Raw genomic sequence first — 19,363 nt, 5'->3', positions numbered from 1 at the left:
GGCTCCAGGTCTAATCAGTGATTTCCACTTTGTTGTAAAGCTTCTGTATTTCTATTCATGAAGGTGTCTCTCTTGTAGACTCTCACAGTGATACACCTGCTTCCTCAATAATGCTCTTTTTCTTATCCATGAAAACACTTCTGGCATCATGCACACTGAGTGTCTTCTGGGGTGTTGCTGAGCTGGTCAATGCATTAATTCTTTTTAACAATGCACTTCCAATTTTCTTGCTGTCTGTCTGATAGGTTTGTTTAGGTTTTTCAGCCTAATACTGGCCTCCCCGACAGCCACAAACTTCTCTTTCACCCTCATAATTAAAAATACAAGAAAAGCTATGAAATACGAGTTCATCACTTTGAATAAATTTCCAGTGTCGCCAAATAACAGTCCTGTTATTTGGCGATATAAATGCAGATTTTTAGTGTTTCAAAGGGTCCAGTGGGTGTGTGTGCCTGTGTGCCTGTGTGACTGAGTGAAAAAGAGAGAGAAAACTTAATAATATTTTGAGTGAACACAGTTTTTTCATTTTTAAAAGGAAGACGGAAAGGAGATAAAGAAACCTTTACATTAGCCTGGCTCACTACAGAAAACCCAAACGTCATCGTCCCGCCCCGCGCTGTTATAAACGGATTAGTTCCACATGAGTGACAGCGTGACTTCACCGCATCACTTTTAATGCTAACATTTGTCAGAGCTTTCACGATCCCCACCCACTAAACGTCACATCTCTGTGGCTGGGGCTGTTAAACACAGTTTCGCCTCTGCTTCACTTTGTTGGGTCTTCCACGCGGACAGTAAGTCGCAATTAAAAGCGCACCTGAAGTGAGCAGTGGATCCTGAAGCTCGCTGAAAGCGCACATTATTTAGCCTTTCTTCCCTTTGTACCAGCATGAAACTGCAGCACGGTGTTTGATCTTCAGCTGTGAGAAAATTCAGCAGAGTTTATACATATTGCTTAAATCCCGTGGTGAGTAGCCCGGTGTCACACATGGCTCTCCGGGAGGTCTGGCTCCTGTTCGCGCTGTCCGGTGTCCTGAATGCGCGCTCCTGCTGCGCTTATACCTGTCCGGCCATCTGCCGGTGCACCGCCGACTCGTTTCAGTGCAGCAAAGAGACTCAGCTGGCCTCCCGCACAGGACCGACATCCGTGCTTCGACTGTAAGTAACCCAACTGTATGCTCTAGCGTCCATGCGAGTCTAAAATCACTGTAATCCACCTGCAGAGGGTCTGTGGCGTTTCATGTGACCCCACCAGTGCCATTATACTACTTTATTAACTTTTTTCCTCTTTTTTGAGACTTATTGGCTCTGACCTCTCACTTACTTGCATATCTTCCCCTTACTGTTACTCTAATATTTCTCCAAGGACTTGTTTATAATGGGTGTAATTTTGAAGGATAACCTAAAGAGACAGTTTTGTGTTTTCTCATTTTCTTTTATACTTAGCCATATAAAATGTGGATTTAACTGCCAATGACTTTTGCAGAAGGCTCACTCATCTGCCCTTGAAAAGAGTTCCCTCTCACGCCTTCAAGGAGTTGATCAACATTACAATAATGTAAGTTTTTTTTCCCTCTCATACAGAAGTATTATAGGTGGGCAAATTTATGTACTTTACTTAATGAAGGACTAGAGCAGTATTAGTTCTACAGGACAATTACATCCATCCTTTTTTTTTTTTACTTCAAAAAGACTCAAATGCCTTTTTCTTGGAAATAAAGATAGAATAATTATTATGTGTTTAATCCTTTGGATCATTTCTTTATCAGGTATTCAACAGATGTTGTCATGTTTAAGATAAGATAAGATAAGATAAGATAAGACTTTATTGATCCCACGACGGTGAAACTTTTGCGTCACCTCAGCTCAGGTACAGATATCAGAAGGAAATACAAAAATACAAATAAGTACAATCAATGAAAAAAGTAAGATAATACACTACATACAATGGTAGCATACACAGTATGTGATTATGGATATGGTTGGAAATATGGAAGACAAACTATATCGCTTGATATAGCTATTGTACCACTACTATTCCTATTTATAGACATGTACACACTAATTATACATATGTATACATATACATACATATATACCTACACATGTCCATACACATGGAAGGTCCATTATGCATGAAGTGGTGACCGTGGATGTTCATAGTGTCCAGGGTTAATGGAGGCTAATTTGGAAAAAATGAACATCTGTTTATGACTCTTTGTTATTTCCTAATATAACTGCTTCACTTTGATCTGTTGTTGTTGAGTTTACTACATGTAGAATAGAATAGAATTCAACTTTATTGTCATTGCACATGACAGGGGATTTCTTTAAATCACCCTGCTGTTCTTTGTTCAGCTGAGACACCTGAGTTAGAAAACACACAAACACTGCAGATTTTCTTTAACTCGCGAGGGCAGCCATGAAACGCAGGATCTGCGTCTCATCTCTGTCTGCGTTTTTTATTTATACTTTTCTGTGTGTCAAGTCAAGTCAAGTTGGTTTTATTGTCACTTCAACCATATACAGTTAGTACACAGTGAAACGAAACAACGTTCCTCCAGGGCCAAGGTGCTACATGCAACATAAATTTACAACATAACATAAATTTACAACATAAATTAACAGAAAACACTAAACTAGCTAACTAAGAGGCCAGACTGACCTAACATAAATTACAACATAAATTAACAAAAGCTGACTATCTAACTATCTAAGGAAAACTTGGTAGGTAGGTAGTGCAGGAACAGTAAACATTCCTTAATGTAGCAGCAAAAATTAGGAAGTAGAGAAGTTAGTGCAAAAAAGTCCAGTTATCATATTGTGCAAAAGAGCATTTACAGGTTGGTGTGTACGATAGTTAGTCTCAATGCTTTGAGACTATGTGTGTGTGTGTGTGTGTGTGTGTGTGTGTGTGTGTGTGTGTGTGTGTGTGTGTGTGTGTGTGTGTGTGTGTGTGTGTAGGTGTGTGTGTGTGTGTGTAAAGATAACAGAGTTATTCTCAGAACTCAGAGCTGAGGTTCCCCTTTTCCAAGTCTGTATCTTCCAAACCAGAAAGAGGAAGCTGCAAGTTGTTTATCACAGAAGAGTTCATGTCAAAAGGTGAAAAGTCACATAGACATGTGCTTAATGATAAAATAAAAAGATACATTTCATATAGCTGATCACATTATACAATATTCTCTTTTGACAGTCCCTCCAGTTGATCACGAAATGAAATGTACAATTCATCAGTGAGTAACTACTTGTCTTTCACATTCTCAGTTACTACATCATCAGTTACACTTCATCTTCATCTAACAAATAGGAAAAGAAGTCTTCCTGATCTTCATCGGTTTTGGTACATCTGCGTATGCTGTGAGTGACAAACTTATCATCTGTGAAATTACAGCTTTAAACAAGGAATAACTCAAATAAAGAAAAATAAAATCAGGAAAAGTCCAACGACAATCAACAGTCTCTTTAAAACTTGTTAAAGTTGAGTGCTTCTTCCTGGATGAGGATGTTGATGTTGTGCACTTTACAAAAGTCATTCTCAGGGTGTTTCCCATATATGGTTGTGTTAATACGCTCGGCATGTGCGAGCAAACATAACATAACTCTTTCTCTGCAGTTCTGTTAAACACGTATCTGTACCAGGCATAGTCCATCTCTTTTCTCGGCTCGTGTATTGTTGTCTTCCTTCTTCCTGGGTGGATAGTGTGATGAGCAGAGCCGTTGCCAGTAGTGAGACGCCAGTTACCACCTGAGAACACTACATTTTACTTAAGGCATTTAGGTCATTTCTATTTTTTCAAAGAACCCACACATCTTACATATTTCAAACTTTTAAGTTAGGAAAAAAGTGCTCACAGCTCATAGCTCACAGCTCGAAAACCAGACATTAGTAAATCATATGCCCAATCATTATGTGTCATTGTGATCCACAATGTATGATCACAAATTTGTTTTTCAAGCCAACAAAACAAACAAACAAAAACAAATTGTCTGTGGGATCAAGGCTTTGCGTTCATGTTAATTGAGTGTAAGCTGCTTTCTTCATTGCAAGTGTTTGTTACAATAAGGTTTAATTCATGCATCTTATCACTGAGTTCTAAATTCAAACTATCTCACTTCTGACTCTTTCCAAAAATAATTTCACATATAACAATTTGTGTGTGTGTTGTCTGTTCATTAATATAGTTGTCAGTTATTTCTGTCATTATTTTTACCTTCTTTTGTTTGTGACATGGTGGACATCTCGAAACAATCATGAGTTCAGCCTTCAATTTCAATCCAATTATACCCTGTATTCTCGCACTCAAACTTGTCCTGCTTCACCTCCCATCAGTCCTCGTCCCTTTTTTTTCACAGTGTCCCTGTGTGGCCTTCAAAGCTCCAACAAACACAGTCTGTCTCTTCTCTGTTTTGATCTTTCAGTATTCTTCTTTTAAGTTAGGTTCCAGCCCGGCAAAATATCATGTTCAGTGCCTTCGAACAGTCATGTGACACTGTTCTTTACCAGCCACTGTGCATGTTGCATCACGTGCCTGTCATGCTGCTGCTGCAGTTGTCAGTCAGTCTTGTTTCCTTTGCTCTGTCTTTTGCCTGCTGTTAATTCTTCAAGTCCACGATGTTCTGTCGGTCTTCATCATGAGATTAACTGTCCTTTGAGCTTCTTCTCAGGGTCGAGGACAAAGTGGGAGGTCAAGCTATAAAATTTTAACCAAAAAGTGGCCTGTTTTCCCAATTAATCTATGCTTTTGCCGCTGTACTCAAGGTTCCAGGTTGAGAGAAATCCACCTGTATTGACACACTAAAGCATACAATTAATATCATTTTCATTACTTTTCTTAAAACATTCATTCGCTTCATCTTCTTAGAGTTTAACTCGTCTGTTTCTCTCTGTGAGCTGTCTTGACACAGTCAGCTCCTTTTATGGGCATGTAATTCCTATCACACACGATTTCCTGTCACAGACACACCACAGGCACACATATTTCCTGTTTCTGCAGACTAATCAAACTCTTTTGTTTTTCTTTGTATTCATAGTCTATAAACCCTCTTTAATTCTACTAAATCTTGATCTAAAAACAATACACCCTTGTTCCACGCACACTTTTAAATATTCTAAGCTCTTTCAGACATCATGAATCATCCCACACACACTGCCTTTTCTCTCAAACTTCCACTTTTTCACTCACTCTACTATCAACCTTCGTAGTGTTATTATTACCTATTTATTATTTGGTACAAATCACACAGAGTCACTCAAATCAAATACTGACAGCATTCACACAGTTAAAATCACTCAAAATATGCTTTCATACGAGTATTTTAGACATGCTTTCCATAATCAGAAAGATCAAGTCCAAGGAAAACAACTGAAACCTCAAATCATTCTCACAGCTTCTCACAGCACACACATAACTGGAAGAAAACTAAAACACACCAGCATTTATGGCTCAAGATAGGTTACTACTTAACGTAATATGTTGGTCTTAGGTCCTGTACACTGCACTCAATATATATATATATATATATATATATATCAAAACTCAGTCAATTACTATACATCCACAGTAATGAATTCAAACTCTATTTATACAATTCTAGTGAGCAAAACCAGCATCTCAGTCACAGGCATTTAGCAACATTTGCAAACAATAGTTATAAAGCTCAATAACACTCTAAACCGAAAGCAACAATCTCCATGCGCGTCACCGCTCCTCATTTGCATTCACACACACGCCATCTAAAAATAGAAGTCAACAGGCAGTGCAGCAGTGCACTGCTGACACAGAGACTCCTTTTACACAAAGATCTCTTATTTTATATTACACAGACGTCTTTTATTTACAATCACTCTCAGGACCTTGCGGCGGGTTAGACACACTTAGACCCTTGCGGCGGGTTAGACCTACTTAGACCCTTGCGGCGGGTTAGACCTACTTAGACCCTTGCGGCGGGTTAGACCTGTTGCGCAAAACTTAGACCCTTGCGGCGGGTTAGACCTTCATTCAGTGTTTTCTCACCCTCAGTCGTCTTTTGCTGGTCGTTCAGGTCTTCTGGATCCCAGCGTCGTGGACCAGGACCGGCCTGAATGCAAATTTACGCCCAGGGCTTTCGCCTCTACCTGGAGAGGGCTGTTGACAGACTTCGGTTCTGGCTTTCCCACGACGTCAGGATGCAGTAATCAGACCTTATTGGAGTCACAGAAACGTGTCTGTTGTTTCCATCGCTAGGCTCGAAGGACCAATTTAAATGACAGGAGATTTCTTTAAATCACCCTGCCGTTCTTTGTTCAGCTGAGACACCTGAGTTAGAAAACACACAAACACTGCAGATTTTCTTTAACTCGCGAGGGCAGCCATGAAACGCAGGATCTGCGTCTCATCTCTGTCTGCGTTTTTTATTTATACCTTTCTGTGTGTCTGTATGTGTGTGTGTGTGTGTGTGTGTGTGTGTGTGTGTGTGTGTGTGTGTGTGTGTGTGTGTGTGTGTGTGTGTGTGTGTGTGTAAAGATAACAGAGTTATTCTCAGAACTCAGAGCTGAGGTTCCCCTTTTCTAAGTCTGTATCTTCCAAACCAGAAAGAGGAAGCTGCAAGTTGTTCTACTAGCAAATATTCTACTAGTATCTCAGCTGTAACTTGAGACCTACCTGACCAAAAGTGCAAACAAATGGCACTACTAAAGTATAGTCACACCCTATTTCAGAAACACTGCAATCATTTCGCCTGTGTGCCATGCACTGAAGTGGCACAAACAAACACAAAAAACAATTAAAGAAGTTACTCCTTTCTCAAAAGACGCCCTCCCAATCGTTTATATCCAATAGCCTGCACACCTGGGGGGACTAACAAAAACAAAACTACAACTAAATTTAAAAAGAAGGAGAGCTAGAGACAGTCGATAACAGCTGTAAAACACAAAAAAGTTATCAATTTAAAAAAAATAATGCAACATACAATAAAAACATTGTAAAATAATGGTAAAACGTCAGCTATACCTACAACACCGATCAGTTTCCTCACGCACAGTTCAGGTCTAGATGAATTCAGCTATAAATACTTGCACCTACAACGCTAAATAATCCAGCTCTAAAAAAACCAGCAAAAATCTCTTACCACAAATCATACCCACTCACACCACAGGGAGTTCATCCACAGGTGACAGCACAGGAAGTGGTCGGAAATATAAGGGGGGGGGGGGGGGGTGAAATCTGTCAACAACAACAACAACAAAAGAAAACAGTAGACAACTAACCAAAGAAGTTTTTTCTTCTAAATGAGAACAGCAGGTTCTAACGGATATACTTACTTTTTCTCCAGAAGAATATTTGTTTGCTGACTGAAAAAGCTCATATATACCACCTTTACTGGTACGCTCTGTCTCAAACGTTTATTAAAAATCATTTAACTGGGTTTAACTTTTTCCTACGCTGTGCATATAGGTGGGTATAGAAGAATAGAGGTTCTGATGTCTGCTACAGAGGTGGGAATTTATTTCTCATCAATCAGGGCTCAACTTGATCATATTTACAGCTAGACACTCAATCTCAAAACCACAGCATCATCCCGAGTTGTTCACAGACTGAGCTTTATTGTTAATTTCACAACAGTCTGATGAGTAAGTAAAAAACATTTTTAGCTGCTAATGAGAGCGCTCAGTGGGTGAGCCGGCTGGTGTTGAGGGCGTTTGACTTTGCTCTGCTGCTCAGGGACAAGCCTTATCGGTCTCAGATACATAAAGTACTCGCATGCGATACGTTCATGTTCAGCTTAACCTCCATCGCAAAATACTGTAGTCTTAGGTGATAAAATAAATTTGAGACTGAACGAAGTTAGTCGTAAAAGCTGTCAAAACCCGTGTCAAGGTGGAATGACACGGGGACCCGCGCGTGCTTTGTCACCGATGACGCATCCTTGAAATCACAGCACCACTTCATGTAGATGATCATGCGCAGAGGCCTTTTTTTCAGAGCTGTAAGCAGTAATTACAACACTATACATAATGCAATCAGAGGAGGGGATAAAAGAAAACAAATAATATGCGCTACAGATGGAGTCCTTTAATTGTTTCTCGACTCGAAATGGAAGCCGAGCGACGTTATTTTAAGAAAAGCGCAGGCTGATTACAGTAGGGCTGCAGAGTAAAACGATGATTGCAAAAGGAAGATGGAGAGCGTCTCGTAAAAAGAAGTCAGCCATCAGAAAACAAAGTGTTCAAGGACAAATCGGGAAGACTTGTTGACTTTGTTTGTCTCGGAACGCTTTTGTTTTGTCCTGCTTTTTAAAGATCTTCACTTAGTCTTCCTGGCCTAGATGCATCACTGATGTATGTCTGAAGCTCTTGGTGGTAATTCTGTTTTGCCCTATCAATCATCTCTGTCCCATTTCTAACGTAACAAGCACTTGTGTCACTTTGCATAACTAAAAATATTGTTAATAAGTTGATGGATGTAGAGCCTTTCTTGTGTGTGTGCTACAGTGAGATCTCCCAGAGCGACTGCATCACACATATACAGACACATGCCTTCCTCTCCCTCTACAGCCTGGCACAAATGTAAGTCACACTTTACCCTCCACCACATGTCCCATTCAAACACGATGAAAGCAATTACTCATTTGAGCAGCTGGTATATGATTTGCATTTCCTTTAGGTTTCACGGGATTAGTCTGTCATTATAAAGCGACGTGTTTAATCCTTGACTTTTTGAGCAGCTGACGTATGAATGAGGGTTTTTTTTTTCCTTGCTTGTTTGTTGACAGCCACTGACAAGAAAATTGTGATTACTGATATGTTTCCTGTAGCTCAGTGCAGAATATCAACAGCCTGAGGTTTATTGAAAAAGGCGCCTTCGCTGACCTGCCCAAGCTGGAATATTTGTAAGTCACTTGATTTTTATGTGCACATTTCATATAAACTTAGCAGGTGGTTAAATATGAACCAGACATGGGATTCATATCATTGCTGAGTTTACCTGTTAAAGTCTGTGCCTGTTTGTGTTGCAGCAAGTGATGCTCCCTCACCTTTTAATACCATAAATGCACTATTAGCAAATGGCTTAATGCTGCAAACTAGGGACAGAGCCAATGAGATACAATAATGTTACATAAATGTTACTGATAAAAACAACTGTGATTTAGTGAGCAGAGCAAGTCACAAAGATGCAGCAGAGACATGGCGTGTAGCTCTTACTTATTTCATGTTGAAAGTGATACACAAATGTTACCAAGCCTTAATTAGAAGTGACATGGGGGCTAGTTCAGGTGTGAGGACTGTTAAGATTAAGGAAGAGTGCAGTTATCAACAGTATAAATCAAACTTGAGTGATGTGAGGAAAATTAATGCGAATTCAAAGATGACTGGCTATGAAACTAACAATACCACAGATCCCATACCTAAGAAGAACTACATATGACTCTACAGTACTGTGCAAAAGTCTCATACCACCTCTTTTCTTTATATTTAGCATCCAAGGAGCCAGACTGTCTTGTATTTTTTTAAAGTAGTCTTGAGCAATAGTTCTACAATCGTTCAGTCTACAAAAAAAAATATTTTTTTAACCAACAAAGTGATTCCCAAAGTGGCAGGCCAAAAAATATATCTATATCTGAACGGTATTTGAAAGTCATGTCCTTGCAAAATATGAAAAAATCCAGCAAAGCCCTGAGACAGGATCAGAGAAATGCATTTGATCCATCTACTGTTCACTCACCCCTCATCAGAAATGGTCTTAGTGAAGGAGTGGCTGTCGAGGAGTCATTCTTAAAGAAGGAGAAAAGGCTGAGATGTGCCAAATTATGATAGAACTGGAATGAAAGTCATTTGCAACAGGTCTAATGGAGTGATGCATTCAAATTTGAAATTTCTGGTTCATATTGTTGTTAGTATGTACATAAGACGTTTGGAGAGAGGTACAACAGTAAGTGTCTACAGCCATCTGTAAAACACAGTGGAGGTTCTGCCACAGTTTGGGGCCACATATCAGCCTGTGGTGTTGGAGCGCTTGTCGAAATTGATGGACTTATAAACACAGAAAAGTACCATCAGACTTTGATCTACCATGCAATGCCATCTGGAAAGCATTCGATTGGCAACAGCTTGATTTTTGAGCATGACGATGATCCCAAGCACACTGCCAATGCAGTAAAAGCATACCTGAATAGAAAAATACACAGTGGAACACCATCAGTCATGATTTGGCCTCCCCGGAGCCCGGACACCAACATGACTGAAGCAGTTTGGGATTACCTCGACAGAAAACAGAACAAAAGACAGCATCCAAAGGAGAGTTTTGAATGTCCTTCTTGAAGAATACTTAAAGAAATTACAAGAAAGATTTCCTAAGACAGTTCAGGCTTGAAGAATAAAGGTGGCCATACCCAATACTGACTTTCAAGCTCATTAGAATTGTGCAAACTCTGTTTTTTCTTTACATTCTGTATTTGTATGTTTGCATGCTTCTACAATTCACTGTACCTAGAAAGGAAACAGGTGGCTCAAGACTTTGCATGGCACTGTACATTTTCTGGTACTTTAATATAAACTTTATAGAAAGGTCAGAATTTTGAATGTTGAATCCAATGACTTGATGGCCAGGCATTTTTTTTTCCATTAAATTTTTGTTGCTTTTGTTTTGATTTGGGGAGGGGCTGAACAACTGCTGGTTAGATTAACACACTCATGTTTGCCTCAGGATGATACTATGTTGTTCCTGTTGCAATTAGCAAAATCATAATGCCTAAATCCATGAGAAAATATCTAATAATGTTCCCTTTTGACTCATCTGCACCTTCGTTGCATCCTAATAAGCAAATGTTAGCCTCCAAACCAGCTTTGCTAAGATTCTGCACATGGTAAACATTGAACCTGCTAAGCATCCGGCTTGTTTGCATTGTGTATAAGCACAGCCTTGCATACATGTAGGTACACACCTACACACAGGTTGAAGGCTCAACCGAAGCAGAATCAACATTTACTAAACAAACAAGAAGAAAAATAATCCACTTGACCAACTGCAGACTCCTACAGAAGCACATTCACTCCTACAGGATCACAGAACAAACTAAAATAGGTTGCACAAAAAAAACAATATGTTGTGGTAACGGCACTGTTAACGCTGAGAATAATTCTGCTTTAGACCAATTTAAAAAGTTGTGTTTCAAGGAAGGCAAGAAGAAAAGTTTGGTCTTTGTTCAGACCCAATGACTTCCAAGCAGCAGTCAGATGATTGTTTTGTTTGTCATGGTGGGTGACCAGGCTTCTGAGACATAATCCAAATATTCCTGTCCGAACAGGCAACTGTAAGTCCTGTGTAAGTGCTGGCAGGTTGATAAACACAGGACTGAATTTGTATCCAGATCAGACTATTTACTGTGACAGGAAAATACTGTTATTCAAAAAGCAGCACAGGCTATAGAATATAAAGCTTTTCTAGCAGTAAAGTGGGAAACTACACAAGCTTTGTTTGTCACTTCCTGCGTAAATTTCAATTTAGTGAGGTTATAAGCTAGGGGAGGTTGGGAGGGTAGAAAATGTTACTGCTGTCAGTGAGAAACAGAATTATGGCTAAGACACTAAAGTCCACTATTGACTATGGAAGGAAATAATACAATGTTCCCCCTTAATTGCAAATATTTCTCTTTGTAAGTCTGAACATACAGCTGCACTGAATACATATTAGAGCATTTGTCTATATTTTTCATACATCCCTACTTTGTAATTTTGTTTTTTTTATGATTGTGACACTTTCTTATTACCTACAAACCACCATTATACTTGTGTTTTTTTTAATCTCGAAGCTCTCATGACCTCTATTATGCTTAGCTATTACTATTCTATCCAATAAAAGGTCAATCTGGACATATTTTTCATTTATTTGGCATTCACTGCCGCAAATTAAATGCAAGGAAACTTGTCAAAGGTCATGGACAGAAAGTGATGTGTTTTCTAGAAGAGTCTTATGAAATGTTGCAACTCTTCCTCCCTCCCGCCCTATCTTTTTTGTTTTTTGCTTTGAAGATTTCCTCTTATCTGCTCACGATCATCTGTCTCTGCTGCTTGTCATCACAGGAGCATCTCTAACACGGGCATTGCACACTTCCCAGACTTCACAACTATCTCTTCCCTGTCGCCAAATATTATCCTGTAAGTAATCCTGTTTAAAGAAATAGTGTGTTTCCAAACTGGATTAGCGTCTTTCTGCATGCTGCAAAACCGCAGGTGCTTCACGTCATTAGCTCTGTTTGTTCCGAGCCCGGTTTTGCTTTTATTCCATCAATATCACGATGCCACCAACCCTGTAACAAATCCTTCAACTCTGTCACACTTCATCATACTGCTCCCTTTTTTCTTTTTCTTCTATGAATATACATATTTTTTTCTAACTGATAATTAAACCCAACAGCCTGAGTGAGCGTTATCTTCTCTGTGTGCAGAGAAATGGCAGACAACATGGAGATTGACATCATTCCTGCCAATTCCTTCCAGGGTATCACAGAGGAGTATGTTGACATGTGAGTAAGGGAACTAAAGTCCTTTTTTTTTGCCACATCAAAGCTAAAAGGAACTATTTGTTACTATTTCCTAGGAATGTTTCTTGATGCATATTTATAAGTCTCTGAAATTTCATGTTCATTTATCTGACCTTGGTGATGAGTGCTTCTGACAGCTAAATAAATTCAAAATGTTGTGTCCTTGACAGGAACCTGGTTAGAAATGGCTTCAAGGAAATCAAATCGCACGCATTCAATGGGACTAAGCTCAACACGCTGTAAGCATTTTGATCATCAATATTTAAGCAAACAAAAACACCTGAGCTTGACAGTACGCTGTTGGGGAGTGCAATGTTTAGATTGAGACCTTTCCTCCCCCCCCAATCATGAAAACTGAATGTACCAGTAAACAAACACAATGTAAGACTAAACAAAGATTACGTTCCCTTGTTTTCTTTGCCCCAGTAATGCTGAATGTTGTTGTTGATGAGATATGCGCAGGCACCCTTATTATAAACCCAATGCTCATCACTGTCAGTGTGAAGCTGAGCAAACAAAAAGTTTTGTTTCGGAAAGTTTTCGCTCAGTGTTGTGTGCATTATACTGTTTCTTTGTCTTTTGTAGAGTTTTGAGAGACAACTGGTATCTCCGTAACATTCAAGAAGATGCCTTTGAAGGAGCCACAGGTCCAACTCTTCTGTGAGTAATTTGAGTTCATGAAACTTCCCACAAGTGGATTGTAGTGACAGTTCCACACTAAGCCTTAAAGTGTCTTTCAGTGCATTGTTTTGATGTCTTGTTTTAATATATCAATTCAGCTTCATTTATATGGTGCCCAGTCACAACAATAGTCGCTTTATATTGTTGGGTAAAGACCCTATTGTACTTTAATAGAGAGAAAACTCCAACAATCAGACGACCCCCTATTAGCAAGCACTTGGTGACAGTGGGAAGGAAAAACTCCTTTTTAACAGGAAGAAATCTTCAGCAGAACCAGGTTCAGGGAGGGGCAGCAATCTGTTTCAGCTGTTTGGGGTAAGCCGAGGAGGACACAATAAAAGACACGCCGCAGAAAAGCACCAGGGATTAATAATAACTAACGATTAAATGCATTAGTGGTGTATTAGCAACATAGAGTGAAACGAGGTGAGTGAAACGCTCAGTGTATCATGGGAAGCTCCCAGCAGTGTAACAGAGGGAGGGTTCAGGGTCACTTGATCCAGCCCTTACTATAGGAAAACTTTAAGCCTAATCTTGAAAGCAGAGAGGGTGTCTGTCTCCCAAATCCAAACTGGGAGATGGTTTCACAGAAGAGGGCCCTGGAAGCTCCCATTCTACTTTTAAATATTCTTGGAACCACATGTAAGACAGCAGTCAGGGAGAAGCGCTATATTCGAGTGACATAGTGCTATGACATCTCTAAAAATATATCACAATATTAATATTAATATCACCACTTTTACTTTATTTTCAGTCTTTTTTTTTCTTTTTTAGACATGATTAAGCAGAGAAGTAGCAATTTAATGGGGTTAGCATGCAATCCATTTATGTTTAATGCTGCTATTCATCATCACATGGCTAATTTGATGTATTTTATACACTGTTTTGCAGTTTAAGCTGCAAGTTGCAATTGGATGTACAACAATCATGTGCAAAAAAAGTCCCCTCTCCCTGTGGAAAATACTGAAATTGCATAAAAACCTCAAAAATTGCACTTGAGTTAGTGTATTTACTTTTCAATGCTGTGTTCAATCAACAGAATTAAAGAGAATTAAAGTGATTATATTTCAGCTAGGTCACAAAGCGAGATTGATATTCATAACAATGCTTATTTTATTGTATAAACATTAGGGTAGTGACAGTCTGTCTGTGTAAACAACCAACAAGGCAGGCAGGACTGCTGAATACTGATTAGCAAGCAAATAGCTAAATCTGCGGTGCATGCAGCTTGCAAGGTCTCTGATTGCAACCAACTCTGTGTGGTTGATGTTTAAAAAAAGAACTTTCTTTTGAATAAGTGCTTGTAATATTCACTCACACAGGAACTGATTAAAGGTCTCCTTTTTTTCATGATGTTTTGATCTTTTGGGTTCTATAGATGTAATAAATATTTGGGTAAAGGTACTGCAGTCAAATGAATGACAGGAAGGAGATCCTGAATGTCTTTTTGCTAAAGATAAAAATGTATTCAGACAGTAATTGCAACCTCTATTCTCATCTAAAGCTGCTTTCTCGTGAAAGCGCATCTCTTCAGAGGCAGCATGATTTACTCATTGGCTGATAAATATGAAAATGAATTAGGGCTTTGTTGCCACAGTCTCCAGAACTCTGTGAACACCTGTGGATGATTCATTGAATTTGCCAGAAAGCATGTCTTCCACTGTCTACATCAACAAATGGCTTCTCTTGTTGGATCGAGTTGCTTTGTAGCCCTCGGCAGAGTTTAAATGACCCATGAAAGACAATGAGACAGACAAAAGCTTTTCTAGTGCCTGCTAGTAGTTCAATGAATTTTAATCATAGTTGTTTTACTAATCATCGTTGAAATGTATGTCTGCATTCTCTCCGTGTGCGTCTTTCAGGGATGTTTCCTCCACGGCTCTGAGGTCTCTCCCCCCTAATGGATTGAGGCACGTTAAATTTCTGAAAGCCAGCCATGCCTATGCTCTAAAGAGCCTCCCTCCGCTGGAAAGTCTGGCTGAACTGCTGGAAGCTGAGCTCACGTACCCGAGCCACTGCTGCGCCTTCCACACATGGCGGCGGAAACAAAGGTAACCGACAGATGCTCCCAGAGATTCAACAAATCCATTCACATCTGCATAAACAGTCGAAAGCTCTGTCCAGTGAATACAGATCATGAGTAGGTGGATAATTTGCACTTGAGCTTGTTGATATTTTGAGGAGTTTAACCATTTTATTTCTTTCTCTTCTTTAGGGAAAGTGCCTTAAAGAACTTGACAAAGTTTTGTGATCTGATGAATACAGAAATGTAAGTTTTTCCCTAGTCACTTGGGGACTTTCTATTTTGTTTCTTAAACCTTGATCTTACTGGTTACTACACATTTTGTATGTGAAGATGTTCCCTTAATATGCCAGCAACCCAATGAAGTCAGTGTGCTTCATTTTTTAAAAACAGTCCAAGTCTGGGAAGAACAAGAGCAACAGCTCGCCTCTGTTCTCCCAGAAATGTCCCCATTATACAGTTGGTGGTCAGAGGTTTACAGGCACTCATCATGGGTGAGAATACAGAATAGAATAGAATAAAATAGAATACAATAGCCCTTTATTGTCATTGTACATGTGCAACGAAATTTAGGTTTTTTATTTTGTTGTTTTGTTCTTTTTGTTTTTAGAATAGAATATGATGGTTGTTTTGGACTTTTATTTCTTTCAACTGTTCCTTTTCCAAGGTTAAATGATTCTACAGCATACATATTTAATGACTTAAAAAAATAATAACTGGGTGCACAAGTTTGAGCATTTGAGAAAATCCAAAATAAATTAAAAGGGTCAAAAGTAATGTAAAGTATATACAGTATATATAAATCTTTAAACAAGTGTTGCCGATTGTTTTACAATGTCTTTTAACCTGATGAGTCTAATTAACTTATTGTTAGTGATCATGATCGACTAAAACTGGTCATTTTTCTTTGCCAGCATAAAAATAATTTGTTTGACAGCACTCAATATATTGACCAATACTGAGAACAAAGGGAAAGTCCTAAGAATTTCCCTTTGTTATGGGTTCATCAGTTAAAACTATTGTACGTAAATACGAGTTATTCAGATGTGTCACTGTTTTGCCAAAGTCTGGAAGAAAATCCAAATTGTCACCCTCAAATGAAAGGAAATTGATTAGGATGTTCAGGAACAAACCAGAAACCAACAAGGCTCAGGCCAGCCATGAACTTGAAACTCCGGAAACACTGGAAAAACACTGGAACGCCAGTCAATCAAGTAAGTTTCACATCACCACAAACAGAGAGTGTGTCGAACAAGCAAAAAAAAGGTCTTGCTCCAAAATCAGCACTTTCAAGGTTGGCTGAAATTTGTAGCCAAATGCCTTCTAGACAGGTTTGTAATCAGATGGGACTATCTGTCCACAATGACAAGACGGATGTTTGGAGTACTAAAGGTGAAGGTTTCAAACCTAAGAACACCGCAGTAACTGTCACACATGGTGATGGTAGCATCACGCTCTGCAGCCATTCAGCATCCCTTCAAATCAACAGCTAGATGGTTGAAACATGGACAGAATTGGGTATCCCAACAGGACAACGATCCCAAACACACATCAAAACAGGTGTTTGAATGGATAAAACAGGCTAACGATACGTTTCTGAAATGGCATTCCCAAAGCCCTGATCACAGCCCTATTGAAAATATGTGCACTATGCTTAAAAGACAAACAGCTATTATTTCGGGTGTATGTATATACTCTGGGTGGATTAGAGAAAATCCTAAATAAATTCAGACCTGTCATTAAAGATGTATGCTGTTCAATCATTCCACTCTGGCAAAATTACCATGATACCACGATGAGTGTATGTAAACTTCTGATCCCAACTGTACCACACGTACTGTCTCTAAGCATATATATGTCTGTTATTCTAGGATTTTGATGCTAATTTTAACTTGTGTATTCTTCAGAGATCCAACTGCTGATGACACGAGTCTTATCAATGACATCAACTTTCAGTATCCAGATCTGGAATTTGACTGTCTTAGCAACCCTTTTGTCAAATGCTCCCCAAAGCCAGATGCTTTTAATCCTTGCGAGGACCTACTGGGCTTTTCATTCCTGCGCTGTCTCACCTGGATCATTATGGTTTTCGCTGTCGCCGGTAACCTGGCTGTTTTGGTCATCCTGCTAATTGGCCACCATAAGCTCACAGTCTCCAGATTCCTCATGTGTAATCTGGCCTTCGCCGACCTGTGCATGGGGCTTTATCTCATTCTAATTGCCTTCATGGACTACCATTCCCATCATGAGTACTACAATCATGCCACAGACTGGCAGACCGGTCCTGGATGTGGCATAGCAGGGTTTCTGACTGTGTTTTCCAGCGAGCTATCCGTATACACGCTGACTGTGATTAGCCTTGAACGCTGGCATACCATTACCAATGCCATGCATGTCAACAAGAGGCTGCGCATGCATCATGTCACAGCCATGATGGTAGGAGGTTGGGCTTTCTCTCTGCTGGTTGCCCTGCTCCCTCTTGTGGGGGTCAGTAGTTACAGCAAAGTGAGCATCTGTCTGCCCATGGATATCGACACACTCAGCGCTCAGGTTTATGTGGTGGCTGTGCTCATTCTCAATGTTGTTGCTTTCCTGGTGGTTTGTTACTGTTACATATGCATATATCTCAGTGTTCACAACCCAGAGCACTCCACCCGGCGTGGAGACACCAAGATTGCCAAGCGCATGGCTGTGCTCATTTTCACTGACTTTCTCTGCATGGCACCGATCTCTTTCTTCGCTATCTCTGCAGCCCTGCGTATGCCCCTCATAACCGTGTCTCACTCGAAAATCCTGCTCATTCTCTTCTATCCTATCAACTCCCTCTGCAATCCTTTCTTGTACACCATCTTCACACGAGCATTCAGGAAAGACGTGTGTCTGCTGCTGAGTCGCTGTGGCTGCTGCAATTCCCACGCTGACTTCTACAGGTCACAGACTCTGGGTTCACACCTGACCTGTACCCAGAAAATGTCCAAAAGAGAACCTCACTCGCTCGGCTTTTATGCCTATCACATCAAGATGAAGGGCTGCTTTCTAAATAAGGGAACCACATGACCAACCACATACACAACTGCGTAATGCACTGAAAGGCAACACCTGCCACCTTACTAAAAATGTAGCATTTCTTCGTAATGTAGATCTCATGAAAAGATTGTCAGTTGTGTGCATGGCAAGCATCAGATCAAATTTGATCGTGTTTAGTGTGCAAACTGAAAACTGCATCAGACAAATGTAACAGGTGCTGCAGCCTTTATTTCTGCAAATGTATTATAGTACATTAAAGAAGACAGATGGAGCAGGGATGGCAAAATAAGCTAATTTATTTGCAAAGCTACTCTGTATTTAATAATATTAAAAATTAAAATTATTTATTGTTTGCTTTCTATAAGAATGAGGTTTCAAGTTCTTAGAAAGTAATTAAATGAAGACTAATTTTGCCAGAGATGAGTTTTGGTGCCACCTTTTGGTTTGTTGTACTCAGGACAGATTTGGATTGGAAAGTTAAAAGTCTGCACACATCCAGGAGCAACTCAGTTGAACCTAGAGCCAAGATCAAATAAATGGTACTGATATTTAATATGTAAAATAATTTTACAATCATTTAAAGGCAAAGTATGTGGAAAATGTGTTTTTAAATCTTTTTCATTTTTTCTTGATTTAGCAACAACTGTTACGCCTACTAGTCAAGAATATTAAATGTCAGATCACCCTTTCTGTTTATGTTTTAAGAAAACTTGAATATGTTTCTTAATCTGGCTTTTATGACTGAAAAAATCAATACTACACAAATGTGTTTTTGTTATAATCATTGCAAACTTTCCTGTATATTTTTCCACTTTGTATTTCTTTCTGATATTTTACATGATTTAAAAAAGAAAGAAAATAAAAATACTGGACTTGTCTTTTTTAACCACTACTGTGAATGTTAAACACTTCATGTTAGATTGTAAGAGTATGAGGGCTGTGTAATATATGCCTTTGTAGCAATCTTTACTTAGAGTCTGAAAAAAAAAAAAAACCCAAAAAACCCACACAGTCTTCCAAAATTCTGTTTCCTCATCTTGTTGTACATAATCTGTTATCAATTTTTAAAAAAAAAAAAAAAACCACAATTACTTTAAAAAAAAATAATAATAA

At 39.2% G+C, this 19,363-nt stretch overlaps 1 protein-coding gene across 2 annotated transcripts; it reads left to right on the top strand.

Moving 5' to 3' along the window:
• Positions 1–665: 665 nt before the first annotated feature.
• On the top strand, positions 666–19,274 carry LOC116314174 (lutropin-choriogonadotropic hormone receptor-like). Of its 2 annotated transcripts, XM_031732104.2 has the most exons (11): positions 666–1,158; positions 1,487–1,558; positions 8,471–8,545; positions 8,794–8,868; positions 12,059–12,133; positions 12,424–12,501; positions 12,690–12,758; positions 13,105–13,179; positions 15,063–15,251; positions 15,416–15,469; positions 17,131–19,274. In XM_031732104.2, exons 1-11 carry the CDS (start codon positions 989–991, stop codon positions 18,278–18,280), a joined length of 2,082 nt encoding a protein of 693 aa, XP_031587964.1. In that variant the 5' UTR covers positions 666–988; the 3' UTR covers positions 18,281–19,274. The 2 variants fall into 2 exon arrangements, with proteins under 2 accessions (XP_031587964.1, XP_039477329.1); XM_039621395.1 differs by lacking the exons at positions 666–1,158; positions 1,487–1,558 and adding an exon at positions 2,585–3,357.
• The last annotated feature ends 89 nt before the right edge of the window (positions 19,275–19,363 follow it).

This window comes from Oreochromis aureus, linkage group 13 (genome assembly GCF_013358895.1).
Source record: "Oreochromis aureus strain Israel breed Guangdong linkage group 13, ZZ_aureus, whole genome shotgun sequence".
Taxonomy (NCBI): Eukaryota; Metazoa; Chordata; class Actinopteri; order Cichliformes; family Cichlidae; genus Oreochromis; species Oreochromis aureus.
The sequence above is the reverse complement of the archived record's forward strand: the minus strand, read 5'-3'. Positions and strand labels throughout refer to the sequence as shown.